General features: G+C 51.4%; 2 protein-coding genes and 1 long non-coding RNA gene across 4 annotated transcripts in view; 1 reads left to right on the forward strand and 2 right to left on the reverse strand.

The window, feature by feature from the left end:
* Positions 1 to 247: 247 nt before the first annotated feature.
* LOC115519228 lies at positions 248 to 915 on the reverse strand. Its single transcript, XR_003970430.1, has 2 exons — positions 785 to 915; positions 248 to 671 (listed from the first exon to the last, which is right to left on the reverse strand). It is a non-coding gene; the product is annotated as an uncharacterized LOC115519228 (long non-coding RNA).
* A 295-nt stretch (positions 916 to 1,210) lies between these two features.
* WASHC1 (WASH complex subunit 1) lies at positions 1,211 to 18,964 on the forward strand. Of its 2 annotated transcripts, none has more exons than XM_030321853.2 (11): positions 1,211 to 1,247; positions 4,376 to 4,529; positions 14,829 to 14,940; positions 15,150 to 15,296; positions 15,461 to 15,597; positions 15,862 to 15,997; positions 16,191 to 16,392; positions 16,482 to 16,646; positions 17,359 to 17,517; positions 18,287 to 18,355; positions 18,514 to 18,964. In XM_030321853.2, the coding sequence occupies exons 2-11, from the start codon at positions 4,381 to 4,383 to the stop codon at positions 18,651 to 18,653; spliced, it is 1,416 nt and encodes a 471-aa protein (XP_030177713.1). In that variant the 5' UTR covers positions 1,211 to 1,247; positions 4,376 to 4,380; the 3' UTR covers positions 18,654 to 18,964. The 2 variants fall into 2 exon arrangements, with proteins under 2 accessions (XP_030177713.1, XP_030177714.1); XM_030321854.2 differs by lacking the exon at positions 1,211 to 1,247 and adding an exon at positions 1,950 to 2,033.
* A 79-nt stretch (positions 18,965 to 19,043) lies between these two features.
* The window catches only part of DDX11 (DEAD/H-box helicase 11), a 40,398-nt gene continuing 32,537 nt past the window's right edge, over positions 19,044 to 26,904 (reverse strand). Inside the window, exons 20-28 of the mRNA XM_030321738.2 lie at positions 23,289 to 23,361; positions 22,879 to 22,982; positions 22,070 to 22,219; positions 21,709 to 21,777; positions 21,494 to 21,594; positions 20,988 to 21,072; positions 20,583 to 20,661; positions 20,268 to 20,422; positions 19,044 to 20,185 (exon numbers count right to left, since the gene is read on the reverse strand). Of these exons, the coding sequence (XP_030177598.1) occupies positions 20,156 to 20,185; positions 20,268 to 20,422; positions 20,583 to 20,661; positions 20,988 to 21,072; positions 21,494 to 21,594; positions 21,709 to 21,777; positions 22,070 to 22,219; positions 22,879 to 22,982; positions 23,289 to 23,361 (846 nt within the window). The 3' untranslated portion in view covers positions 19,044 to 20,155. The remainder of the gene's footprint in view (positions 20,186 to 20,267; positions 20,423 to 20,582; positions 20,662 to 20,987; positions 21,073 to 21,493; positions 21,595 to 21,708; positions 21,778 to 22,069; positions 22,220 to 22,878; positions 22,983 to 23,288; positions 23,362 to 26,904) is intronic.

Raw genomic sequence — 26,904 nt, forward strand, 5'->3', positions numbered from 1 at the left:
GGATCTCTGGACTGATGCTTCTTTTATGCATTTAACTTTTTGTTTAATCTTTTAAAAATACTAACCGGCTTTGTTTTTTATTTTTGTAACACATGCATAACATAAATGTAATGTTTAAACTATTCTTAAGTATATGGTTCAGTGGCATTAAGTACGTTCACACTGTTGTACATCACTGCTACCAATCTCCAGAACTTTCTCCTCATCCCAAACTGACATGTCAAAGAAAACCAGAACTGCACAGTAGTTAGAACAGTGAAAAAGAGATTTATTCAGGACTTTGCAACAGGGGAAAAGAAGCCTCGGTATAGAAGCAGGGTCACTTGAAAATACAGCATGGACAAGTGGGGATTCAGAGACAAGGAGCAGGTGGGGGCGGGGACGGGGGATGGAAAATCACTAACTGGATAGTCAATCTTTGCTCAACCGACCGAACAGGATTCTCGCTGAAGGCAGCCAGGGCGATGGGCTAGCACCGGAGGTGCTGGGGGCGGGGGGGCGGGGGGGGGGTGAGGGGGGTTATCGTGGGGAATGAGGTACCTGGTCAGATATGGAGGGTGATCTGATGTAGAGACGAGGGGATTCCGGCTAAGGAGACTTAAGAGGGTTCTGGCTAACAACTGGGTGATGCAGGTCCAAGGGTAGAGAATTCAGAGGAGCCTGAGTCAGTTCTGGACAGAGAGACGGACAGAATGTCTGTGCTCATTAAACGGCCACCCCGCCCCGCCGCACACCCACCGCTCTACCTTCTGTCTGTCTGAGTTCGACTGCCCCAGGCACTCACACAGTGGCGGTCCTTCTGCGTCTGCCTTACACGGTCACTCCTCAGTGACTCTGAGGGGACAGGTGCCCCCGGAGGCACAGCCCAGGCCACAGGGCGCGGGGGGAGCCGCGGACCCGCGATGAAGCGCACGGCTGGAGGGAGGGCGGTTCTTGGACCCGGGTCGGGGGTCGCGCTCCGGGGCGGCGCTCCGGAGCGGAGGGGGCGGGCAATCGGCGGAAGGCGGCGGGGGACGGGGGGACGGGGGGACGGGGGGACGGGACGCCCGCCTGGACTACGGCTCCGGGCTGCGGTGGGGGGCGGTTCCGAGCAGGGGCCCGCCACTGGCCTCCCAGAGCTCCACCAGCCGGCCGAGCGCCCCGAGAGGCGGAGCAGCGGCGCCGCGGTGGCGGCGGCGCCAGGACCCGGCGGAGCGGGCGCAGCGGAAGCGCGGCGGCCGGAGCGGCTGGCGGCGGGCGGCGCGCAGGTGAGGAGCGGGCGGCCGGCGGGCGGGCCAGGGGAGGGCGCGGGCCCCGGGGCCGCGCGGGGACGTGGAGGGCGGGACGCAGAGGAGAGGCGGGAGGGAGGGGCTCCGGGAGGCGGGACCCGCTGCACCCCTTTCCCGGTGCCGACGCCAGCCGCCGCCCGCACAGGCCTGCGCCCGGCCTCACTTCCCACCCCGCCGCCCCGCGTCTGCCCGCCCGGAAGCGGTGTCGGGCGTCGGCCCCCAGAAAGACTGCTCCTCCGCGCTCGCCTGCACTCGGGGCGCCGGTCTTCCCCCGGCCTGAGGCCCAGGCCGAGGCCGGGGCGCGGGGAGGGCCCTGCCGGCCCGCCGGACTCGCGGCCCCGGGCACCAGGCCTCCCTTCCTGTCGCGGCCCACCGCGCCCCGTGACCCTCACGTGCCTTTCCACACTCCGGGCGCTGGGCCCTGCGAGTGGGCCGAACTGAACCCTCGGACCCCTCTTTTGCAGCTCCCGTCCCTCCCCGGCCCCTCTTAGCTGACCTCCCACTGCTTTTCCCGGTTTTGCTTCCTGACTGCCCACAGCACTGGTTTTAACCTGGGCTGTAGACCCTGGGAGCCGGCTGTCCGGGGATGGTTTGCAGAAAAGACTTTATGCACTTCTGAAACTATAAACTGCACTGCGAGATGGGTTTGGTGTATGTTCATTTTCTGGGAGAGTCCATGGTTTTTATCAGATTCTGTAAGGGAGTGCCACGCAATAGAAATACGGTGTGAGCCACACATGTGATTTTACAAGTAAAAAGAAACAGGTGAGATGGATTTAGTAATAGGTTTTCTTTAACCTAATATATCTAAAATATGGTCATTTCAGCCTGTAATCAATATAAAAATTTTGATGAGATATTTTACATTTTTTTCCTAGTAAGTCTTTGAAATTTGGTGTACGTTTTACACTTACACTGCACCTCAACTTGGATTGGCCACATTTCAGATGGCCCATAGCCACATGCAGCTAGTGGCTACCATATTGGACAGCACAGGCCTAAGGGTTTCAGTCCAAACTTCTTGCCATGGTTTTCAGTGTTTATCACAGTCTGGCCTCTCCTTTTTTTCCCTGCTAATGGCCCAAGGAACGTTATACCCTTATCACTCAAGCCACTTGCCATTCCCTTCACAGCTTTGTTCAAGCTGTTCTGCCTGGAATGTTCTCTCCTGCACTGCCTCTCCAGGCTTGGTAGGGAGATGCAGCTTCTGCTGAGAGGCTTTTCCTGACTCCCCTAACCTCTGGAGGGATTTATCACTGCTTCCTCAGTGCTTCCTCCCTACATTCCTGGCTGAATTAGACCGCTTAACACATGGTGTTTGTTTTGAGGCTGTCTCTATGACTAGCATAGTGTCCTATTCATCTTTTTGTGATCGTGGCTGGCATCTAATAGTTGATCAGTAGATGTTTGCAGACAGAACGAGTAAGCCACTAACTAGCTATACTCAATCTCTTAATTCTTGAATGGACCTGTTACTTCCTTGTTTGGGAGATTTGTCCCTGTACTACCCCCTCACATTAATGTACACACACACACACACACACACACACACAGAAGGGGTAACTTAGGAGGAATGCATCTCAAGATGTACACAGAAAGTATCTTCTACCTTTTACCCTCTCCTGATCTTAGGGATGGGAAAACTGAGGTACAGGATTAAGTTAGAGTGGCCAGCAAATTTGCATCAATATGAATATAAATAGGGGGGTTCCTTGGAAGGAGGGCAGTGGTCTCAGAGTTAGGTTCCTCAGGCATCAGCTGGCCCCATTTTGGTCATTTGATAGGAGGGAAGAGAAGTGGGGAGGTGGGGAGTAACTCCTGGGCCCTGATGACGATTCTAGGCAGCTTCAGGTCTGGGAAACTGAGGATTGTCACTGCTGGAGAAAAAGTTGAAGAGCAGACCCGTCATTTCAGATCATGAAGAGACCTGGCCTGGGCAGGGTAGGAGAGAACCTGTAGGGTAGAAGGAAGTGCTGGGGAAGCCAGCAGAGGGAGCAAAGGTGTAAACTCCTTGGAGAAGATGGTGTGACGTTGGGAATAACCACTTCTTCAGGAGTAGTGCCATTCTCCGTCTGCAGAACGGGAAATGGAAAAAATCAGAGATTCAGAGAAGGCAAGCAACTTACCCGAAGTCACACAGTTCTTAAGCCTAAATGAAGCCTCCTGAACCCTCCCCATCACACTTACCCTGCCTCACCCACACCTCTATTGCAATCAGGGGCCCCAACATGGTGCCTGAGAGAACAGGTGTGCAGCGCAGTGCCAGGTCTGATTAATGTCTTCCTCGCCATCTTCTGCTGAGGGGCTGTGATTAGGCCTATTTATAGGGGCCCGGTGCCTTAATATTCTGCCTGGTACATCCCTTGCCAATCAAATCAGTGCTGTCTGCAGTGTGATTGCTGCTTTAGTGGCACCAGGGAGCGGAGTTAATTAAACCCAGTATAAATAGACTCTGCCCTCATCTTGCAATTCGAAGGAGTGTTTTTCCTTCTTGTCCCCCGCCCCCACATGTCCCTCCTTCCTCCCGGCCCCCCCTTAGCTCTAGCCTCGGGGAGCAGAGCCCAGACACTGGTGTACGCAGAGTCACCAGCCACTACCTATCCTGTCTCAGGAACAGGTCCTGAGTTCTTCGGGGTCAAAGTGGGAAGAATTCAGGAGTCCACATTTTCTGTGCTTTTCCAGACTTGGCTATCATTTGGTAGTTGACACAGGCATTTTTACCCCAAAATCCATCCCTCTGCTCCCAGCCTCTTTTGAACTCTGCAGCCAGGGTTTCTTTCTTGTTCATCCAGGCTCAGGAGTTTGAAATGAGATAATGTACAGAAAGGGTGCCTAGCAGAGCAGCAAGCACCTTCTCTGGCTGCTTCTCTTCAGCCTCCATCGTCCCTACCAATTTCCTTTCCTCATTCACACAGCAAGCATCTACAGAGTACCAGCTCCTGGGAGCTCCTGGCCTCCCACCCAGTGCCCTGTCCTCCACTCCCCGGCCTGCACTGGCTGAACATGTGGCAGACAGTTGGGGTGGGGGGCTGGGCTCTCTTCTCCCAGCACTTTGCCCAGTGGTGGGTGATTGTGGGCGGTCCTCATGCTCTGGTTCCCTCCCGCAGGCACCATGACTCCCATGAGGACCCAGCACTCGTTGGCGGGGCAGACCTATGCAGTGCCGCTCATCCAGCCAGACCTGCGGCGAGAGGAGGCCATCCAGCAGGTGGCAGATGCCCTTCAGTACCTGCAGAAGGTCTCTGGAGACATCTTTAGCAGGTGGGTGCCGCCACCGACCCGCACCTGATTGGGGGCTGGGCGGTGGGAGTGCACCCTCTAGGAGCAGCCCTTTTGGTGATTCTTGGTCTTGGAGGGACCCAGCTGGCTTCCCTGTGCCCAGGGGGCCCAAGGTAGGAGCCCAACTTAGAAACTTTTTCTCTTAAGTGCTCATGGGAACTCAGTGCATGCTATCCCACTGAGCCCCCGGGGGGCCTGTGCCCTCGCTCATTCCTGCAGTCAGCAAATATTTATTCAGTGCTTCTTATGTGTGCAAGGCACCGTGCTGCACTCTTTAGTTACTTACAGCAGCGGGTAAGGCAGTGTCCCTGTCCCAACCAGAGAGTGTGTGGGTTTCCCTCACTGTCTGAAAGGTCACGTTCTGCCACTTTGCTTTTATGAAGGACCTACGCTCGTACCTGTGTTTGCTAACGAAAGAAATCCAAAGTGGGTTCTCACTTGTATGAACTGGTAGTTGCTTCTTCGCTGCACACCTTTGCATTTTCTGAAAGGTTTCACGGGATCGCTACCTGTGGATGGTGATGGGGGGCGGGGAACCTGGACTCTGGCAGGAGAGACAGACTGTAACCAATTGTGTAATTAGTGATTTAATTACAATTGTGATGAAGACCTACTTATAGTGGTTTTGTAATAACTGATACTCATATGGCATTATCCATGTGCCACCATTGATCTGAATGCATTAACTCAACCCTCAGAACAACTTTATGAGGACATGTGCTTGTTATCTCCATTTTACTGGAGGAGACTGAGGCACAGCTAACAGATGTGCCCAAGTGGCAGAGCCAGGGGTCACACCCAGCTGTTATGGCTCTAGACTCTGGAATTATCACTGTCTCCCTGTGATGGGGAAATAGGGTGTGACAGGAGTTGGTAACAGGAGGCCTGATTTGGTCTGGGGGGGATCAGGGAAGACATATGTGAGGAAAAACATTTATGAGAAAATCTGAAGGGTGAGTAGGAGTTATTGTGAGTGGGTAGATTGAGAAGAAAATTCCAGAAAGAAAGAAGGACATGAGCTAAAGCCCCGAGATGGGAAGGACCCGAATGGAAGCCAATGTGGTTGGAGCAAGGAGAGTGAGAGACTGAGGGGGCCGAGAAGCCCCAGTGAGGTAGGCAGGGCCTTAGGGGTAGTTTATGGTTTTGAGTAGGAGTATTGCCAGTGCTTATCTAGCATAACCCTCGGCTATAATGATTTTCACTCAGTGGTTATTGACTGGTGTTTGCTGTTGCTTTGCAAAGGTCCCAAGTTTTGTCCTTTATGCAGGTCTTTGTCTTTTTCTGGCTAGAAGAAGCCTGAAATGGGGCTTAGATCTCCTTCCTGGTGCCCACATCATGCCTTCACATGGGGACCTTTTATCCCACCCAGTGTGAAGTATTTGATTGAGGTCCCTCCTGTGGTCCAAGTCACCCCCCCTCCCCTGCTTGTACCCCTGACCAGGAAACCCCTGCTCCTTCACCATGTAACCTCCCCCTTCATCACCTGGAAGCAGGCCTCCTCCTGGAAGCCTTCCCGAGTAGGGGCAGAAAATGGGAGGAGTTAGACTTGATATAAACACCAGATCCTCTTACTCTTTGGCCTCTGACCTGACCCCCAAATCTCCTACCTGCCCCGAGCCTATACAGAAGGTAAATGTAACAAAAGGGTGGTGCCCCAAAGTGATGAAGGGGGGTTGCCTCTGGAGCAGCCTGCCCGGGCTCCATTCTGACTTCCCCATTTGCTTGCTTTATAAACTTGAGCAAGTTACTTAATCTCTCTAAGCCTCAGTGTTCTCATCTATAAAATGGCATCAATAATGCTGCCTTCCTCATAGGATTGTGGTAAAGATTAAATAGATTAAAACTTGCAAGGGAATTAAAGTACCTGGAGTATAGTAAGCATTCAGTTAAACATCCCCTCTTTTATCAGTTGCTGTCAGCTCTGCTCCTTTGCTGCCTATGGTGGCCCTCCATTAACTTGCTATCAATAGTTATGAAAAGTGTTATGTGCCCTTTTTGTGCCTATATTTGTGCTAAATATGCCTAAGGAATTTGCCTTTTGTGCCTATATTTGTGCTGAATATGCCTAAGGAATTTTTGCTAAATATGCCTAAGGAACACATAAGCGAAGGACACAGGCCTTTAAGAGCCATCAGTCCCAGATTATAGCCACCCCATGCCCAGTGACTGAAATGGATGCCAAAAACAATCCATCAGAAACATTTGTGTTTTCTCACCAGGACTGTGATTGTATGCTTGCCTTTCTCTAAGGGGAGCACTGGATTTTTAGTATGCTGCCCTTTCCCTTACTGGTGTTTGACGCTGGTAGACAGTTTCGCTGTCCCTGTGCCCATGGATGGAATGAGGGGAGGGCGGGAAGTCTGTCTCCTGGGAGAAAGTGGTGAAATATGGGCCCTCCCAAGTGGCTAGGCCTGGTCCAGAGAAGGTACGGTGCTTCTCAGGAGCCCAGGACCTAAGTCCAGGCTCCCCTCACAGCCAGGTGCCTGGTCACTCCATTAACCTCCAGCCATGTGCCAAATGTGCTGGACCCTGAGGGGTACCAATACGTGAGTGGTACAACGTGGTTCTTGTCCCCACGGATGTTATAGCCTAGAATGCTAAAACAGTAAGTCTCTAGATGGATTCTTTTTTTTTTTTCTTTCCAAGATTTTATTTAAATTCAAGTTACTTAACATATAGTGTAGTACTGGTTTCAGGAGTAGAATTTAGTGATTCATCGCTTACATATAACACCTGGTACTCATTACAAGTGCCCTACAAACAACCCTCAGTTTGTTCTCTATAGTTAAGAGTCTCTTATGGTTTGTCTCCTTCTCTGTTTTTATCTTATTTTATTCTTCCTTCCCTTCCCTTTTGTTCATCTGTTTTGTTTCTTAAATTCTACATATGAGTGAAATCATATGGTATTTGTCTTTATCTGACTGACTTATTTTGCTTAGCATAATACACTGTAGCTCCGTCTACATTGTTGCAAATGGCAAGATTTCATTCTTTTTGATGGCTGAGAATATCCCATTGTGTACACACACACACACACACACACACACACACACTACATCCACTTTATCCATTGGTCAGTTGGTGGACGTTTGGGCTGTTTCCATAATTTGGCTGTTGTCAGTAATGCTGCTGTAAACATCGGTGTGCATGTGCTTCTTCGAATCTGTATTTTTGTGTCCTCTGGATAAGTACCTACTAGTGCAATTGCTGGGTCGTAGGGTAGTTCTATCTTTAAATTTCTGAGGTAGTTCTATCTTTCTATGTATCCTCCTAAATGTTTTCCAGAGTGGCTGTACCAGTTTGCATTCCCACCAGCAGTGTAAGAGGGTGCCCCTTTCTCCGCATCCTCACCAACATCTGTTGTTTCCTGAGTTAATTTTAGCCATTCTGATAGGTGTAAGGTGGTATCTCATTGTGGTTTTTATTCATATTTCCCTGATGATGGATGATGGCAGATGGAGTCTTGGTTGTATAACATTAATTGTGCAGGCTTCTAGGGATCTAGAGAAGGGAGAAATAAGTAAGAATTGGTGGCACATTGGGGCGCCTGGGTGGCTCTGGCAGTTGAGTGTACATCTCTTGATTTTGGTTTAGGTCATGATCTCGAAGTTCATGGGATCAAGCCCCGCGTCAGGCTCTGCGCTGACAACACAAAGCCTGCTTGCAATCCTGTCTCTCTGCCTCTCCCCTGCTTGTGTTCTCTCTTTCTCTCTCTCAAAATAGTAAAAACTTAAATGTGCCACCATTTTTTTTTAATCAGTCAGAACTCCCTAAACCAGTTGAAACAAACAGCAATCAATCAGTAGAGCAGGATTTGGAGTTGCAGGGGTTAAGTAATGTCATCAGTACCTGATGTTTCTTCCATTCCATCCCAGCTTGCTGCTTCTGGGTCAGTCCCATTCCCCACCAGGCTTCACTCTGCAATAGGGCCAGAAGCTTGTACACTCAGGTTCAGGTCCAGCAGGAAAGAGGGCTTTCCTCTGTGTCAGTATCTCCTCGGAAGGCCTGCTGGCCTGGCTGGGTTCTCCTGTCTATCCCAGAGCCCATTGTGGGGGCAGAGGGCATGACACGCCAGTTGGCATAGACCCTGTTAAGGGTATTACTCCTACACCCTGGGTTTAGCCCCAGCTGAAGTGCAGGGACCCGGCTTATGGAAGCAGTAGATTCCTTACAGGAAATGAAGGCCCTTACTTGAGTAAGGAAGAAGTAGAGGAAACCCACATGCCTCCTACACATGGTCAGGGAAGGCCGGCCTCCTGAAGGAGGCCATAGGAGGGATAGGTTGTGTTTAGGCAGGGTAGGAATGTGCATGTACAGGTCCACAAACGGGTGCCAGAGGCTCAGAGTCCTGAATGGGGAGCATGGTGTATCCCAGGCTCCCCAGGGGAGGGTGGCCTGAACGGGGGGTGTTTTGTACTGGGAGTAGAGACATTACTGCTTGCCCCACACATTCAGTTCCTTCACTGCAGAACAGGGTGTGAAAAGTCAACTTTCCCTGTGTCTGTGGGCCTCACTTCCCCCTTAGATTGTGTGCCTTTGGGAGTTGGGCTGTCGCTTCTTCCTGTGCTCCGCATTGCTGTGGGAAGGCACTGTGGCAGGGGAGTGGGAGGGTGGAGGTGGGGGAGTGAACAGTTGAGATCAGAACATTAGGGTCCAGGGGGCTTCTCCTAACAGGACGGGACTTTGCTCTTGGTTCAGGCCTTGTAGGGAGCCATAATAGGTTCTGGAGCCGGGAAGGGTGCCATAGAAGAGTTGAGAGAAGGCTCAGCAGGCAGCCCTCACAGAGTGGACAGGAAGGGGAGAGGGTGGCTTCCAGGGACCCACTGAGAGCTGTTGCTGCAGTCAGGGCAGGGAAGGGGTGAGGCTGCAGTCCAGGGGAGCTGCTGGCAGGGAGGGCTGGATGAGAGACATTTCAGAGGGAATGATGACAGATTGGGGTGAAGGAAAAGGAGGGGTCAAGGATAGTGTGGGGTGGGGGGTCGTACCCAGACCCAGCCTTATTTGCCTGCTCCTCCCACCCCCATCCTGCAGCAGTCAGCAAGTGTGTGCTCTTCTCATTTCTCATGGGCTTTTGCAGTGAATGTGACCCCCGCCTGGAATCTTCCCCCTTAAACTTATTCCACCTGCTTGGAAACTTCTTGCAAAGAAGAGACAGGAGGGTATCTGTCTCTCCTCCCCACTGTTCTGCCATTTCAGGCGCAGGCCCGTCAGCCCCAGGGGCGTCTGTGCCCAGTTCCGCAGGTAGGTGAGCTCATGGAAAATTAGCATTCTGAGCTGGCCTTCTTCCTCCTGCTCTGCCGCAGCGGGAGCCGCAGGGAGAATGGAGAGAATGACAAGCACCTCTCAGGCTCTCCTGGACCCGCTTCTCCTCCTGCCTGGCAGAGTGCCCGTCCCTCACCTGCCCTCATCTTCACCTGGGACGAGCCAGGCTCCAAAATAGCTGCCCAGAAACGTCAGTGGCTTCACATGACTTAGATGACAAGGCAGAGGGGGCTGGGGTGGCATAGGGAAGAGGAGCTGGACAGTGTGGAGGTTGGGGTCAAGTGCTGTCACTCGGTGTCCCCGTCAGCCCTAGTGCTGTGGCCACCTCACCGAGGAAGCCGCAGCCTGGGGAAGGTTTCCTTTTCTCTGCAGAGCTTTTCCCCTGCTTCTCTTTTGTCTTTCCAGCCCCTCCTTCCCTCTCTCCCCTTCCTCCTTTCCCATCCTTCCCCCTCTGCCTCACTTCCTCCAGACTACCCTCCCCTCCCCTCCCCTCCTTTCTTGGTCCTGATTGGCACCTGGTGACTCCCGAGGTTGGCAAGCACTCAGTCAGCCGCCTGCATAATTAGCAGATCATTCCTAATCATCCCAGTGAGTGGAGGAGGAGGAGAGAATGGCAAGAGCAGGTTCAGGGGGGTCTCAATGCCAAGGGGTGGGACAGGCGAGGGGAGAAGCAGAGACTCTGGGGCAGGAAGGGTGCTCCCTCCTCCCTCCTCCCTCCTCCCCAGCAGTCTCTGCAGAAGGCAGGGTGGGAGTGCTGATGGCCAGGGGCCGTGGCAGGAAATCATCCCTGACGGAATGGGACTGGGCGTTGGAGGTAGGGGCCCCGGGCCCAAGCACTATCCTGGCCACCTGTCCCCAACCTCCCCCACACCAGGCGGGGAGTGGTCCCTAGGGCGCTTCCTTGAATCCCTCCCACGCCAGCCAGAGGAGTCCTTGCTGTTGCCTAGCTCTCTGCTCCATGGTGTTCTTTCCTGGCCTGGAACTTCCTGCTTCACGTCAGCTCAGCACCACCTCTTCTTGCTTTCATCTGAGTGCCTGGAGCCCCTCGTCCTTCCTAATCTCGGGGGTAGCAATAGCAAATGCTAACTGAGTACTTTGGATATAGCTGCTAGTACAGGAACACTAGACATACAGGTGCTCGTTTTAACCTTTACAATAGTTCCATGATCTAGAAGTCACTGTCCCTGTTTTAGCTGAAGAAACCTGAGGCCGAGGCCAGCTGAGTGATTTGCTCAAGGTCACACTGCTGCTAACTGGATGTTAGACCCAGGTTTGTGGGGCATCGTAGTCACTTCTCTCCCTGGGAGAGGGGAATCTCCCTGAGGGCGGTTTTGCGTTACCTGATTCTTTTCTGTCCCAGGCTCTGAGCAGACCAACTAAGCCAGTTCCTTCCTGTCACCGCCAGCAGAAACAGCCCTGGTGTCTGGGCGAATGTGTTTTGAGGACATGGCTTCCATGATAAGCTTGGAAACAGACCTGCCTTGAAGCAGACCATCAAGCCAGCGGGCATCAATTAGGAATGGCAGATCGCCCACTTGCCACTACCCCCCACCCTCACGGGGGATGCTGCTAATGGGTTGTGGCACTCCATCCCAGCTGCATATGGCCTGCCAGTCCTTCCTAATGCAGCCTTCATACTGCCACTGCCCAGCAGTGAGAGCCCTTTCACCCATGGTCTGCACTGTCTTTGGCCCCATGGCTGTGACTGTGACAGATTAGATGGCGGCTTTGTCAACAAACAGGCCATTACCTAGACCTGTAGGCTCTTGGATGCTTGTAAGCTCCTGTCCTCCTCTCCCCTGCCCTGCACAGCAGTCTCCCTTGGAGCATTCCTGACAGGTGGTCATCCTGCTGGACTCTGATTTTCAAAGCTGTGTAACTGTTTACTAAAAAGTTCTTGTGCAGAAGATCTGCACAAGAGGTCTGCTTCCTTATAACTCCACCCGCTGGTCCTTATGCAGCCTTCTGGGGTGACGGAGTAAGTCTACTCGCTTCTCAGCCCAACAGCACTTGTGATAGTTTTGATATTTGAAGGGAATCACCATACTCCCTAAGTCATCTCACCTGTAGCCAGAACACCCTTCAGTCATCTTTGTATAACTCCTCGCTGTCCTCATCACCCTCCTTTGGACGTTAACTTGTCACTTTACATTCAGCTGGTATTCATTACATGTCAGGCACAGTCCCAGGTACTAGAGATACAGCAGTGAATGAAAACAGACCCTATAGTCCGGATGGAATTCAGAGGACTCTTAAAATGTGGATCCAGTATACGGGCACCTGGGAGGCTTTGCAGCTGAGCGTCCAACTCTTGATTTCAGTTCAGGTCATGATCCCAGGGTCATGGGATTGAGCCCTGTGTTGATAAGATTCTGTCTCTGCCCCTCTTCCCCCACTTGTGCTCTCTCTTCCCTAAAATAAATAAAAAATGTGGATCCAGTTTAAAGGGGACACAGCTGCAGAGAGGTTGGTGCCCAGCATAGGTTAGCTCATTAATCTGGGGTCTGTTTTCTCTATAGTGCCTCCAAGAGAGTGGATGTCCCCTGTTTACTGAAAGAAGGAAGGAGGGACAAGGAGCTGTGTGCCCCAAGATCACATTTCCTTTTTAAGCTGCTTAACACACTTTTAGCTCATACTGAGCTATAGTTAACCAGAACCTCAGGCCTTGTTGCTAAACCTCCATCTTTTCTGTATTTGTGTACTTTTTAAACCTAAATGCTGGACTTCATCCCTTGTCAATTTCATCTTGTTGATTGCAGTTCATCTTTCCGGCCTCGCAAGATTATTTGCGTCTTGATTCTGCTATGTGGACCATTTTGACCCTCCTCCGTTCAGTACCCCCAGTTTACAAATCCAGTGTTACATGAGCTAGATGGGGCCCTGCCAGAGGCCTTTGTGCAAGGCTGAAATCATTTCGTTCTTCGGCAGTGCCCTTTGGGTACTGTTGCTCATCTGGCTCTGATTTTTCCTAAATGTGCTCTCCTCCAACCCCCATAGCTCCATCTCGTCTACAGGATTTTGTGAGAAGCCGTCAGAATCCTTGCTGACTCAAGATGCACTGTGTTTAAGGCTTTCCCCTGATACACCAGTCTAATAACGCTGTCAAAAAAAGAAATGCTGTGAATTTAGAACAATGCTGGCCCCTGGGATCTGCCTCTTTCTCCTCGAAGTGCTTACAGACCCTCGATTTAATAATCCATTCTGGAAATTTGCCAGGGTTTATTGTTTAAGCTTTATGTTTGCAACTTGGAGAAACGGGCCCTTCTCTCCTTGATGGAAGAACTGGAACAGAATAGCCTTTGTCCTTCTCCAGTTCTGATGTCCCTCCCACTCTCCATGTTGACTTCAAGCCGAGTGGTTATGTAACCACTGACGTTGCTTCAGCACCCAGGGGCAGAATGTGGCTGGGTTGGGAATGGGAGGAAGTAGCTTGTGTGTGAGTAACCTTTCTCAGTGGATGGAAACCTTTCTTCCTGCCAGAAAAGATGGAACTCACGCAAGTCTGGTGATTCTGCATTCTCTCACTGGAAGGAAACTCTGCCCTCTGTTCTCTCTGTTACTGCCCCATTCAGACCAGTCTGTCAAGGAAGACTAAGCTGCTTTGGGTATCTGCTTGTATCCTAGCCCCCCACCTCATGTAGCTCCCTACACATAAGGAGCCAGGAGTAATCAGGGAGTTTGGGGAACAGAGACCCCTATGGTTGTGAAATTGGCTGATCGGGTTGGTTCTCTGGGGGACAGAATCCTCTAGAGTTGGTGGAGGTTGGTTGATTTAGGAAGATTGGTCCAGAGCTTTGACTGTTCAACTTTTAAAGAAATCCCAGAGTTCCCTGGCTGTATAGTCTCTGACCCCAGAGGCAGCGGGGCCCCTCTGCCATCCAATGTGTCCTCCTCCCCTCCCCTGCAAAGTAAACTTGCAGTTCTGCCTCTTTTGTTTTTCACTTGTGCACCCACTCCTGCCAGGTGAGTGCTTATATGAAACCCGGTGGTCGCAGGCAGGGACTGGTGTTCTTGGAGGTGGGGAAGCAACCGGGAGGAAGATGCCCTGGTGTCTCTGTCAACTCTGCGGTGAGAAGAAACTTGCCATTGCTCAATAATATGGGACAGCATAAGTGAGACTCACGTGCATTTACATTTAGGGCATATGGGTACTGTCACTCAGCGAGCCCCTGCAGGTGCCAGCACTGGGAATGTAGTAGGGACCAAAGCAAAGCCCTTACCCCCTTGGAGCACTCATGCATAATGTCAAATGGCTCTGTGTTAAAGGGGGTTGGGAAGTGACAGATGCATCTTTAAGAGTCCTTGGCCAGGAAGGCTTCCACAAGGAGGGTGCTCAGTGAAGCGAAGAAGCCAGCCTTGTGGTTATCTGTGGGGACAGCACTCCATTTGATGCAAAGGCCATGCGATAATACATTTGGCATGTTTGGGGAATAGCAGGGCACTGGTGTCACTGGAGCCCACTGATCAGGGAAGGGTGAGTGGAAACCCAAGAGCACCCTGACCACAACCATGAGAACCATGGTGGGGACTTCCGATTTGCCCACACAAGTTGTTTATGATATGTTGGGGCAGCTCCCTGTGAACGGGTCTGGGACTTGAATTTAGACCCAGTCTTGCCCGTCACCCATCCTTGCCGAGCTCTAGTTTCCTCGTCTGGAAGTAGGTGATTACATACGTGAGTCATGATAGTTTTGTCTCTGCTTGCCCCTGCTTGAGGCTGTAAACTCCTGGAGGCAGGAGCCCTGTCCCTTAAGATGGCACATCCAGGCATCGACTTGAGGCCAGAGCGATTGCCCATTCCTACCCAGAGCTCCAAGGAACCCAGTGGAGTTCATTCATAGACTCTTCAGGTCAGACAAGCCTTGCAGAGGCCACCCGGGCAGTCCCAAGATCTGCTGTGACCAGCAGAGAACACTGTATTTTAAGGGCCCTTGCCTAAGCCCTTGGCTTTGCAGGTGTGCAGGAAGCTGTAGCCTTCTGGGGAGCGGCCCTCAGCCTGTGATTCTTTTTCCATGGCAGGATCTCCCAGCGAGTAGAGCTCAGCCGGAGGCAGCTGCAGGCCATTGGGGAGAGGGTCTCCTTGGCCCAGGCCAAGATTGAGAAGATCAAGGGCAGCAAGAAGGCCATCAAGGTAGCCCATGTGACCCTGAGTCCCTGTAGCTGGCAAGCAGTCCCAGAAATCCCATCCCCACACCTCTGAGGTTGCCCAGGTCCCTGCCCACCCTGTCCAGCCACCCCTCAAGCTTTCCTCCTGCTCAGAATCCACCCCTCCAACCCCACCCTAGGCTCTGGAGCATCTTGAGCCCCCTGAAGAATTGATCTAAGATTCTGTGTCCACAGGTGTTCTCCAGTGCCAAGTACCCAGCACCAGAGCGTCTGCAGGAGTACGGTTCCATCTTCACAGGTGCCCAGGACCCTGGCGTGCAGAGACGCCCCCGCCACAGGATCCAGAGCAAGCACCGCCCCCTGGATGAGTGGGCCCTGCAGGTCTGATGGGCTCATGCACTTGGAGGGGTGACCAGAGGTGGCCTTGGCTGTGGGGGAGGAACTGAGGGTTCTGTCCCCTCAGAGGATTTTGACTGGGATGGGTGGTCACTTTGACCCAGTACTGAAACCCACCATTCTTGTGTTACCACCCCTCATCCTGCCAGGAGAAGCTGAAATACTTCCCTGTGTGTGTGAACACCAAGCCAGAGCCTGAGGATGAGGCCGAGGAGGGGCTCGGGGGCCTTCCCAGCAACATCAGCTCCGTCAGCTCCTTGCTGCTGTTCAACACCACTGAGAACCTGTACGGCAGAGGGCGGGGCTCTGGAAGGGCGGCTGGGGGCCCAGCCTGGCTTTGTGGGGGATACAGGGGGCATCAGACTTGGGTGCAGAAGACTGCAGGCTGGGGGGGGGGGGGCGCCAGGCGCTGAGCAGTTTGGTTTTTACCTTGTAAGGCCTCGGAGTCCATAGTACAAACCGTGGCCCTGAAGAAATAGGAAAGATGGGTCAGGACCATGGGCCTAGAGCAGATATGATGGACTGCCCCCCACCCGTCCCACCTCTGCAGGTACAAAAAGTACGTCTTCCTGGACCCCCTGGCTGGTGCTGTAACGAAGACCCACGTGATGCTGGGGGCAGAGACAGAGGAGAAGCTGTTCGATGCCCCTTTGTCCATCAGCAAGAGGGAGCAGCTGGAGCAACAGGTGGAGATGGAGGGCGCGTGTCGGGGAGGGGTGCAGCAGAGAGTCTGCCAGCATCCTCAGGGTCTGCTGAGGCCCTGCTCCCGCCCTGCTGTACATGGGTGTGCACGAGGCCCTGCTCGCTGCCCCAAGGTCAAACTACAGGGCACCGGTCCCCTGCAGCCCCTGACTCATACGCTCCCACCTAATCGTGCAGGTTCCAGAGAACTACTTCTATGTGCCTGACCTGGGTCAAGTGCCTGAGATCGACGTGCCATCCTACCTGCCTGACCTGCCAGGCATCGCTGATGACCTCATGTACAGTGCTGACCTGGGCCCCGGCATCGCCCCCTCCGCCCCTGGCACCATTCCAGAGCTGCCCACCTTCCACACAGAGGTGGCCGAGCCTTTCAAGCCAGGTGAGCTGGAAACAGGAGTTGGGCAGGAGCTCTCAGGCTCGGACACTTGCATCCTAGGAACATCACACTTTCCCACCTTTCCGTTGCAGACCCGGAAGATGGAGTGCTGATAGCACCCCCACCCCCACCCCCACCCCCTCCGCCTCCCCCAGCTCCAGCTGTGCTGGTCAGCACTCCGCCACCCCCACCCCAGACCCTGGCCTCCCCGGGCCAAGGTGCCAGGGAAGAAGACCGCAGTGGTGGCTTGTCTCCAGGTAGAGCAGCAGCAGGGTGCCCCGGGGTTGGGGGCGGGGAGGGGACATGTGTTCTGAAGATGCCTCTGATTTCCGGATTCCTGAAGGGTTTTCTGTAGGTTTATGTGGCCATAAGGTTCAGACTTTCAGAAGAATTCTAATTTCAAAATCTTGTTCCCCTGGGTACATGAAATAGTGGTTTTCAAACTGTAGCCTCCCAAAATTCTAATCTCCAGGGAGAGGGAGCCTAGACATGGAGGTGTGGGTCCCTCATTTCTATTTAAAAAGGGGCTACTGAAAAAAATGGAAAAGTTCAGCAATAAAATATCCAAATCCTTAAAATGGGGATTTTCGTTTTAGTATGACATCTGGTTTATCTCCAGAACCCACAGGTGGCACAAAAACTCCTTGTTGGTTCATGTGTCAAGTTCAGACACTGTCAGCAAACGGGTAGATTTGCAGTGGCCCCTAAACCAAGTGGCGTTGGAAGGGAGCAGGGGTGCCTGCATACAGGACCTCCTGTGTGCAGGCAGACACAGTCAGCATTCAGGCTGCATATGGGCTCCCAAGGCTCGGCTTCACCCACTGGCTTCCTTTGTCAAGAGGAACAGCCTGTTCTCACAGCCATGTTTGAGGGGAAGCCTCTGGACCCCCAGAACCTCCGGCTGGGCAAGGCTGTCCCATAGGGCGGCCTGCCTGAGCAGCCTTCTTCCTCACACCCTGCCCCTCCCAGCTACAGTCCAGGGAGCTCCCAAGGAAGTGGTGGACCCCTCCAGTGGCCGGGCCACTCTCCTGGAGTCCATCCGCCAGGCTGGGGGCATCGGCAAGGCCAAGCTACGCAGCGTCAAGGAGCGCAAGCTGGAGAAGAAGAAACAGAAGGAGCAGGAGCAAGGTGAGGGGATCCTAGGACCATTCCAGAAGGGCTCTAGGAAAGGGCCACCTTCTCTTGTAGCCATGACTCTAATAGGGTGCTCTCTGCCCACCCCAAAGGTGGTGCAGAAAGGCAGCACCTAGCCAACCTGCCTCATGCTTCTGCTGGAAGCCCTGGGTGGCCTAGGCTGTGGGATCCCTCCTGGTTTTGTAGCCTGCTTAGAACTTTCCTCGTTAAGCTAATAGGAGACAGAGCCTCACCCAGCTCAAACTATGACAACAGAGAATCTTCTTAGAATCTGCCAGGGGCTGTCCAAGGACATGGTTGGGGACCTGGAGGGTTAGCCCAGTCCTGCTTTGCTAAGCCTCTTGAGGCTGCAGGTTGCACCTGCTATGAATCTTAAATGCCGGCATGACTAGAACACCTGGGCACAAAGCAGCAATGCCCTGGAAGTCCTGAGTTTGAATCCCATCGCCAGTTTCTAAGTTCTGCTCTATGACCTCAGACAAATTGCCCGACCTCTTTGGGCGAGTTTCCTCATCCGTACAATGGGGCCACTCATACCTCCCCCTCTGTTTCAGGTGGCTGTGTTACTCAGTTTCATATTAGTGCCCCAGTGCTGCATCCAGTGCCAGCCTGAAGCTCCAAGACATGGTGGCTGTGGGAGGGGCTGGCATGTGTTGATAGGGAGCAAAAAATAAATAGATCCAAACCCTGAGAATGTCACCCCAGAGGCAGATTTTCCCCTTGGTTCCTTCATCTTTCCTTACTAGTGGCTTTCCCATTACAGTGAGAGCTACAAGCCAAGGTGGGGACCTGATGTCGGATCTCTTTAACAAGCTGGTCATGAGGCGTAAAGGTAGGAAGCAGAGCCTGCTGCCTTCCCTTGGGCTGGGAGGCTCAGGATATTTTGTATCATGAATGTTTTGCCACTTTCTTCCTGTTGTTAAGTCTCTAGGGGCTGGGTGAACTGGTATCCCACACCAACCCCCTCACCCTCCAACTCTGTCCCCCCAGGTATCTCTGGTAAAGGACCTGCAACAGGGACCGGTGAGGGGCCAGGAGGAGCCTTTGCCCGAATGTCAGACTCCATACCGCCTCTGCCTCCCCCACAGCAGCCACCTGGAGAAGAAGATGAGGACGACTGGGAATCCTAGGGGTTAGCCGTTCCTTCCCCACCAAAACCCAGATTTAGTTACTGCCCTCACATGGGCATGGCTAGGAAGGGCTGCCTGGCCCGTGAGTCGCTCTGCCCCTGCTGCCCTTGGAGGAACAGGGATTGTGGAGAACTGCCCCCCTCCCAGGTCTGTGCCCGGAACCTTCTTCAAGGAGTGAGGTGGCCAGCTTCTGAGGCCAAATGGCTGGGAGGGGGGAGCCCCCTGCTCTCTGCCTGTGCTCTCCTCCAGCTACAGACTGAAATAAATACGTGGATCAATAAAGACATAATACCGCAAGAACCAAGCATAAACCAGTGGCACACTTTTAATCATGGAACTATAGCTGTGCAGAGTGCAAGTGTCTCCTCCCAGCCAGTGTCTGTCCTCCTGTTCCCACCAGGCTCAAGCAATGGGGGCAGAGCACCTGGCAGACCGAGGCCCCTTCCTCTGAGTCAGGGAGAGAAGAGAGGTGCAGTCAACAAGGGAAGCTGGTGCAGACGGAGGCGGGGGTATTTTCACACAGGGAAAAATGTCTCCCTGATAGACACGGGGTCTCTAAAAATAGTCCTGCTGAGAGCCTAATGGTCCTCAGCATAATTGCTAAGTCAGGGGAGGAGGTGTCTTGGAGTTTGCTCAAGTAGCTGAGGGGGAAGGTGCCACTGACTTGGAGGAAGACCTGGAGCCAAGCCAAGGGAGCAAGAAATGCTGTGGAAGAGGTTAGGGACCAGCCCTGTGGTTTAAAAACAAAGGGCCAGGACACTCTTCCCTTATAAGTTTGTTTGTTTTTAATGTTTGTTTATTTTTGAGACAGATCATAAGCAGGGGAAGGGCAGAGAGAGGGAAACACAGAATCCAAAGCAGGCTCCAGACTGTGAGCTGTCAGCACAGAGCCTGACATGGGGCTTGAACTCACGGACCGCGAGATCATGACCTGAGCCAAAGTCAGATGCTTAACTGACTGAGCCACCCAGGCGCCCCTTCCCAGTTCTTAACAACATAGAAAAAGAAGGTAGGGTTGAGGGGTGCAGAAAGAGCCCTATGGGCACCAGGAAGCTGGAAATAGGGAACATTCTTAGTTTTGAAGAGAGGATGAAGGTCTAGAACAGCTAACTGTAGCCAGAAGGGGGGAAAGGCAGGAGGGCCTGCCTGAGAAGGTGGCCACTGAGAGACTGCAAGGCCAGAGATAGTGCAGTGGAACAGGGCAGGAAGCTTGACTCTGGGCCATGCTGCATGGACAAACATTCAATTCCAGGGAGGGGAACAACTGCCCTGGGGTGGGCCTGAGGATGGCCAGGACCCACTGTTTCTTCAGATCGACTCGATTTTTCTCCTACTGGTTTTTCTACCTGTGCCCAGTCCTGGCAGCCCACTGACTCCAGAAAGGGGTTGGTCTGGTCTCCACCTGGGTATCACCTTCTTAGGCTGGCTCCCCACACTCCCCAACACTTCAAGTGGGCAGGGTGAAGGAAGAGCCTGGCACTCAGGCGGTGGTGGGTCATCCATCAGGAGGGGCCAGGCCTCTCGCGGTGAAACTGGGGAGACAGGCACAGGCAGTGAGACACTAGATCTCAGGGGTGGGGAGGCTCTCAGGGGGCAGGGTAAGGTAGGACTGACCTTCCTCATAGCAGCAAAGGCAGGGCCAAAGGTGGCTTTGACCTCTACGCGGTCTCGGATCCAGGCTGGCAGCTTTCCCAGGATAGGTGGGCGGGCATACCGGTGATCCAGGAGCACTATGCTGGCAAAATCCTTCTGGTGCCTGATGGCCCTGCCTAGATGGCAACAGAGGTTGGGGCTTCTTGGTTAAACCAGCCTCCACCACGGTGTCTATTGTGTCCCCCCAACCTCAAAGAGCAGTAAAATCCCTCTTCCCTGTCAACTCATTCTCCCACCATCCATCACCACTATCCGCAGGAACATTCCCCGGCCTACCTATAGATTGGTTGACAGCCTTCATACACAGATTCTCCACCAAAGCCTTCCCTGGTGGGGGCTGACCTGGGATTCTGGGCTGGGAAGGGCAGAGGAGATGATCTATCAGTATCTTCTTGCCTCCTTCTTAGTGTTCTGAGAAAATTATACTGCCAGGCTTTGGAGCAAGAACAGTAGTCTTCATGGGCACAATGCCAGCAGCTGATATAACGGATGAGATCACAGAGAAGCTCAAGAGGGTAAGGAGGTACATCCCATCCCCTGGAGCAAGGCAGGAAACACTGGCACACATCAGCGGGCAGTGGGAGGTCACAGCTGTACCGCCCTGGTATCACAGTCCTAGAGGCAACAGAACTTTCTCCCCAGCTGTCTCCTCCCATCCTTTGGCACGCTGAAGGTACTCACAAGAGTCTGATCCAGGTAGGCCATCTTCTCTTGTAGCTCTGGAGACTTGATGTTGGGGTAGGGCATGCCTACCATAACTACACACCTAGCATGGAGGGAACATGAGGCCATGGCATGTGGGCAGGCAGGCCTCCATCACATCTTCAAGGGCCAGAATATAGGACCCGGTCCTCACCACGCGTCCTCAGCTGCTATATCCAGCACACCTTTGCCCCCTCAAGCTGTGCTCACTGGCTCTGCCCCTCCCTCCCCACCCTGTACCTCCACCTCGAGTGCATTTTCTCAGCTAAGAAACCCAATGCAGGCCACGTGAATTGAACCCTGATGATCAGCCTAACTTCCACCTGGAAGCAAAGGGCCGAAACACCTCCCCATACAGCTGAGTGACCTGAGCAGTCAGCCAGGGTGCAGACTCAGATGGCATCGGCTTCCAGGCAGGGTCCCTGCTATTTGGAGTGAGGGGTGGTCGGTGTCAGAGCCCAGGAGACGAGAGACCCACAACTTACCGGCCAAGGTCGTCAGAGAAGTTAATGCCTTCACTCATCTTTCCTCCAACCACGGAGAGGAGCAGAGCACCTGTCACCGCGCCTCCCGCATGGCCACAGCACTGCAGGAGACAACAGCCCAAGCTGTGGAGCCAGAGCTTGGATGCCACCCAAAATATCTGCAGCTGCCAGCTCCAGATGTTCTCTGGGCCCAAGGCCTCAGTTACACCTCTCACCTTAATGCACCTGGAATACTCCAGCAGCACCTGCTCCACCTGGTTCGCTCTCTTGGGTTCCTGAAATATCTGAAGGAGAACAGACAATGTCTCCCAGGAAAAGGTTTCAGAATGCATAGGTCCCAGGTCTGCTCTCAGCCCTATGTTTTCCAGACTGGGAACCAGAGAACCCCACAGAGTAAGGGGCTAGAGAGAAATCCTGTGGGAGGTGACGAGGTGTTAGAAGTGGTGGGAGTAACTAACTAACAGAAGCCCATATGTAAGCCTAACATTCTGGTCTGACATGCATGAGAAATCCTAGCAGGAACCCTGGGTACCACTGACCTCACAAGTGGGAGTCCCAGATGAGGGGGTCACTCACCTTTTTCCTGACAGCCAGGCGGGCCAGCAGACCACTCTTATCCCAGTGGGCATGGACCTGGCGTTGGTACTCATAGGAGGGGAAGAAACAGACCACCCCTCCAGGGACCACATTGCACAGGTTGTAGAGAATACGACCCGTCTCATCCATCTAAGGAAAGAAGACAGAGCCCTCCCTGAAGCCATATCCGAACAATGCTTCCTAACCTTGGGACTCAAAACCAAGTACAGATCCAAGGGTGACTACGATCGGGGAAGAGAAGTGTGGGCCCAGAGGCCCCCGGGCAGAAATCAACAGACAGGAAGGTGCCACCCTCTCACCACACACACACACCCAGCTTCTGGGGAGTGTACCACACACATCACAAGGCCAGCACTCCAGAGCTAATAACCCTGCTGCTGGTGTGTCATGTCCTCCCTGCTCCAACTCCCAATGCCCACTGCGCCATGAAAACCCCAGGCAGCCTCTAGTGACAAGCTCCTGACACCTGCATCCCTGCCCAAGGTGGGGACTGATGCAACCAAATGGCAAGAGAACGAAAGGAAATGAACAGCTTCCTCATCAGTTTCATCCTGAAGGAACACCTTGAGGTTTAAGAAAACTTATTTAACAGTCCAGGGAGTGAGGGGAGGGGAACGCTCAGACTTCCCCTGATAAGCATCTAGATGGACACCAGCCATTCTGTTCCAGCTCTGTGGTGGAAGACCCCAGCACCTGGACACTAAGCACTGGCCAGAGCACCCACCACCCCAGAAACTGCTCTCCTGCCCTGGCAGAGGCTGTGGTAAGGCAAGCAGGCTGGTACGAACCATCTGAGGCAGTTCTCTCTTCTGGTATGTGAACTCCAACTGCTGGCTGGAGGGCCCGCTGCAGATGACGAGGGGCAGGATGTTGTCTGGAGGGATCACGTGACCTGCAGAGACCGAGGAGGGGCTATTCTACAAGGAAGTGTCCAGAAGGAGCATTCCGCAACCTTGTCTTCCATGCTAGGAGAACAATTCCAACACTCTGCCACCTGCCCTGCTTCCACAGTGCAGGTGGGCGGGACTCAGACCTCTCCCACGTAGGCGGAGGGACACAGTGCAAAAGCACAGGGCTAAGTAAGCTCGCGGGAGAGCTGGCAAAGGGAGAAGGTCCCACCTCGTGGCCTCCTCAACTGTGACAATAAGCTGCCAGAGTGTGACACATGGCCCATTCCACCCTGGCCATGGATTCTCACCACAGGAAAACTCCACCACTCGCTCAGCTTCTACCCCAGCACATGCCAGCAGCTGCTCCCGAAAGTCAGACACCTGCAGACCACAACAGCAAGGCTCCATGAGCTCCCCGCAGGCCTGAGCAGGCAGGGGCCTTGACAGGGAGGGGGACAGAGAGAAACACTCCGGGGAAGACAGAAGTCTGGGCTCGAAGGCAGCAAATACATGGGAACAGAAAAAAGAGGTAAAACGTAAGGCAGATAACAAATTGGCAGATAACAAAAAGGAAAAAAAATTACTGATACCCAGTGTTGACAGTCTCACTTAAACTGTGGAAATACCAGGAACACCTGGGTGGCTCAGTCGGTTGGGTATCCAACTTCGGCTCAGGTCATGATCTTGCAGTTTGTGGGTTCAAGCCCCACATCGGGCCCTGTACTGACAGCTCAGGGCCTGGAGCCTGCTTCAGATTCTCTGTCTCCCTCTCTCTCTGCCCCTCCCATGCTCATGCTCTCTCTCTCTCTCTCAAAAAATAAACATTAAAAAAAAATTAAACTGTGGAAACATCAAAGGGAATCTGGTAAACTGGGCACAGTGGACCTTACCCCAGCCCATGCCCACAAGATCACCAGTGGGCATTCAAAACAAAATACACATGGCCAGGCCCCAGCCCACACCACTGAATAAGAACCTCTAGAGGGAAGATAACATGTATTGGCATTTCTAAAGAGCTCCAGGGTTTATTCAGTACTCACACTAAACGTCAATGGACTAAATGTTTCAATCAAAAGACACAGGATAACAGAATGGATAAGAAAACAAGATCCATCTATATGCTGTTTACAAGAGACCCACTTTAGACCTAAAGACACCTTCAGATTGAAAGTAAGGGGATGGAGAACAATCTATCATGTTAACGGTTGACAAAAGAAAGCCAGAGTAGCCATACTTCTATCAGACAATCTAGACTTTAAAATAAAGACTGTAACAAGAGATGAAGAAGGACATTATATCATAATTAAGGGGTCTATCCACCAACAAGATCTAACAATTGTAAACATTTATGTTCCAAATGTGGAAGCACCCAAATATATAAATTAATCACAAACATAAAGAAACTCATTGATAATAATACCATAATAGTAGGAGACTTCAACACCCCACTCACAGCAATGGACAGATCATCTAATCAAAAAATCAACAAGGAAACAATGGCTTTGAATGACATACTGGACCAGATGGACTTAATAGATATATTCAGAACATTTCATCCTAAAGCACCAGAATATACACTCTGTTCAAGTGCACATGGAACATTCTCCAGAATAGATCACATACTGGGACACAAATCAGCCCTCAACAAGTACAAAAAGATCAAGATCACACTGTGCATATTTTCAGACCACAACGCTATGAAACTCGAAATCAACAAGAAAAAACTTGGAAAGATAACAAATATTTGGAGACTAAAGAACATCCTACTAAAGAATGAATGGGCTAACCAAGAAGTTAAAGAGGAAATTCAAAAGTACATGGAAGCCAATGAAAATGGTAACACCACAGCCCAAAACCTCTGGGATGCAGTAAAGGCAGTCATAAGAGAGAAGTATATAGCAATCCATGCCTTCCTAAAGAAGGAAGAAAGGTCTCAGATACACAACCTAACATTACACCTTAAAGAGCTGGAAAAAGAAAAAATAAATTCTAAAACCAGCAGAAGACAGGAAATAATAAATATTAGAGGAGAAATCAATGCTATTGAACCCCCCCCCCAAAAAAACCAGTAAAACAGATCAATGAAACCAGAAGCTGGTTCTTTGAAAGAATTAACAAAATTGATAAACCACTAGTCAGTTTGATCAAAAAGAAAAAGGACCCAAATAAATAAAGTCAAGAATGAAAGAGGAGTGATCACAACCAACACAGCAGAAATAAAAACAATAAGGGAATATTATGAGCAATCATATGCCAATAAAATGGGCAATCTGGAAGAAATAGACAAATTCCTAGAAACATATAAACTACCAAAACTGAAACAGAAAGAAATAGAAATTTGAACAGACCCATAACCAGTAAAGAAATCGAAGTAGTAATCAAAAATCTCCCAAAAAACAAGAGTCCAGGGCCAGATGGCTTTCCAGGGGAATTCTACCAAACCTTTAAGGAAGAGTTAAAATCTATTCCCTTGAAGCTGTTCCAAAAACTAGAAATGGAAGGAAAACTTCCAAACTCTTTCCATGAAGCCAGCATTACCTTGATTCCAAAACTAGACACAGACCCCACTAAAAAGGAGAACTACAGACCAATTTCCCTGATGAACGTGGATGCGAAAATCCTCAATAAGATATTAGCCAACCAGATCCAACAATACATTAAAAAAATTATTCACCACGACCAAGTGGGATTTATACCTGGGATGCAGGGCTGGTTCAATATCTGCAAAACAATCAATGCGATGCATCACATCAATAAAAGAAAAGGACAAGAACCATATGATCCTCTCAGTAGACGCAAAGAAAGCATTTGACAAAATACAGCATCCTTTCTTGATAAAAACCCTTAAGAAAGTAAGGATAGAAGGATTATACCTTGAGATCATAAAAGCCATATATGAAAGACCCAATGCTAATATCCTCCTCAGTGGGGAAAAACTGAGAGCTTTCCCCCTAAGGTCAGGAACAAGACAGAGATGTCCACTATCACCACTGTTATTCAACATGGTAGTGGAAATCTTAGCCTCTGCAATCAGACAACACAAAGAAATAAAGGTATCCAAATCGGCCAGGAGGAGGTCAAACTCTCACTCTTCGCAGATGACATGATACTCTATATGGAAAACCCAAAATTCCACCAAAAAATTGCTAGAACTGATCCAAGAATTCAACAAAGTGGCAGGATATAAAATCAATGAACAGAAATCAGTTACATTCCAATACACCAACAATGAAGCAACAGAAAGAGAAATCAAGGAATCGATACCATTTACAATTGCACCAAAAACCATAAAATACCTAGGAATAAATCTAACCAAAGAGGTGAAAAATTTATACACTGAAAACTAGAGAAAGCTTATGAAAGAAATTGAAGAAGACACAAAAAAATGGAAAAAGATTCCATGCTCCTGGATAGGAAGAACAAATATTGTTAAAATGTCAATACTACCCAAAGCAATCTACATATTCAATGCAATACCTATCAAAATAACACCACCACTCTTCACAGAGCTAGAACAAACAATCCTAAAATCTGTGTGGAACCAGAAAAGACCCCGAATAGCCAAAGCGATCTTGAAAACCAAAGCAGGAGGCATCACGATCCGGACTTCACGTTGTATTGCAAAGCTGTAATCATAAAGACAGTATGGTACTGGCACAGGAACAGACACTCAGATCAATGGAACAGAATAGAGAACCCAGAAATGGATCTACAAATGCATGACCAACTAATCTTTGACAAAGCAGGAAAGAATATCCAATGGAATAAAGACAAGTCTCTTCAAATCATCTTGGGAAAACTGGACAGCATCATGCAGAAGAATGAACCCAGACCACTTTCTTACACCATACACAGAAATAAACTCAAAGTAGATGAAAGACCTAAATGTAAGACAGAAGCCATCAAAATCCTGAAGGAGAAAGC

Source organism: Lynx canadensis, chromosome B4 (genome assembly GCF_007474595.2).
Source record: "Lynx canadensis isolate LIC74 chromosome B4, mLynCan4.pri.v2, whole genome shotgun sequence".
NCBI lineage: Eukaryota > Metazoa > Chordata > Mammalia > Carnivora > Felidae > Lynx > Lynx canadensis.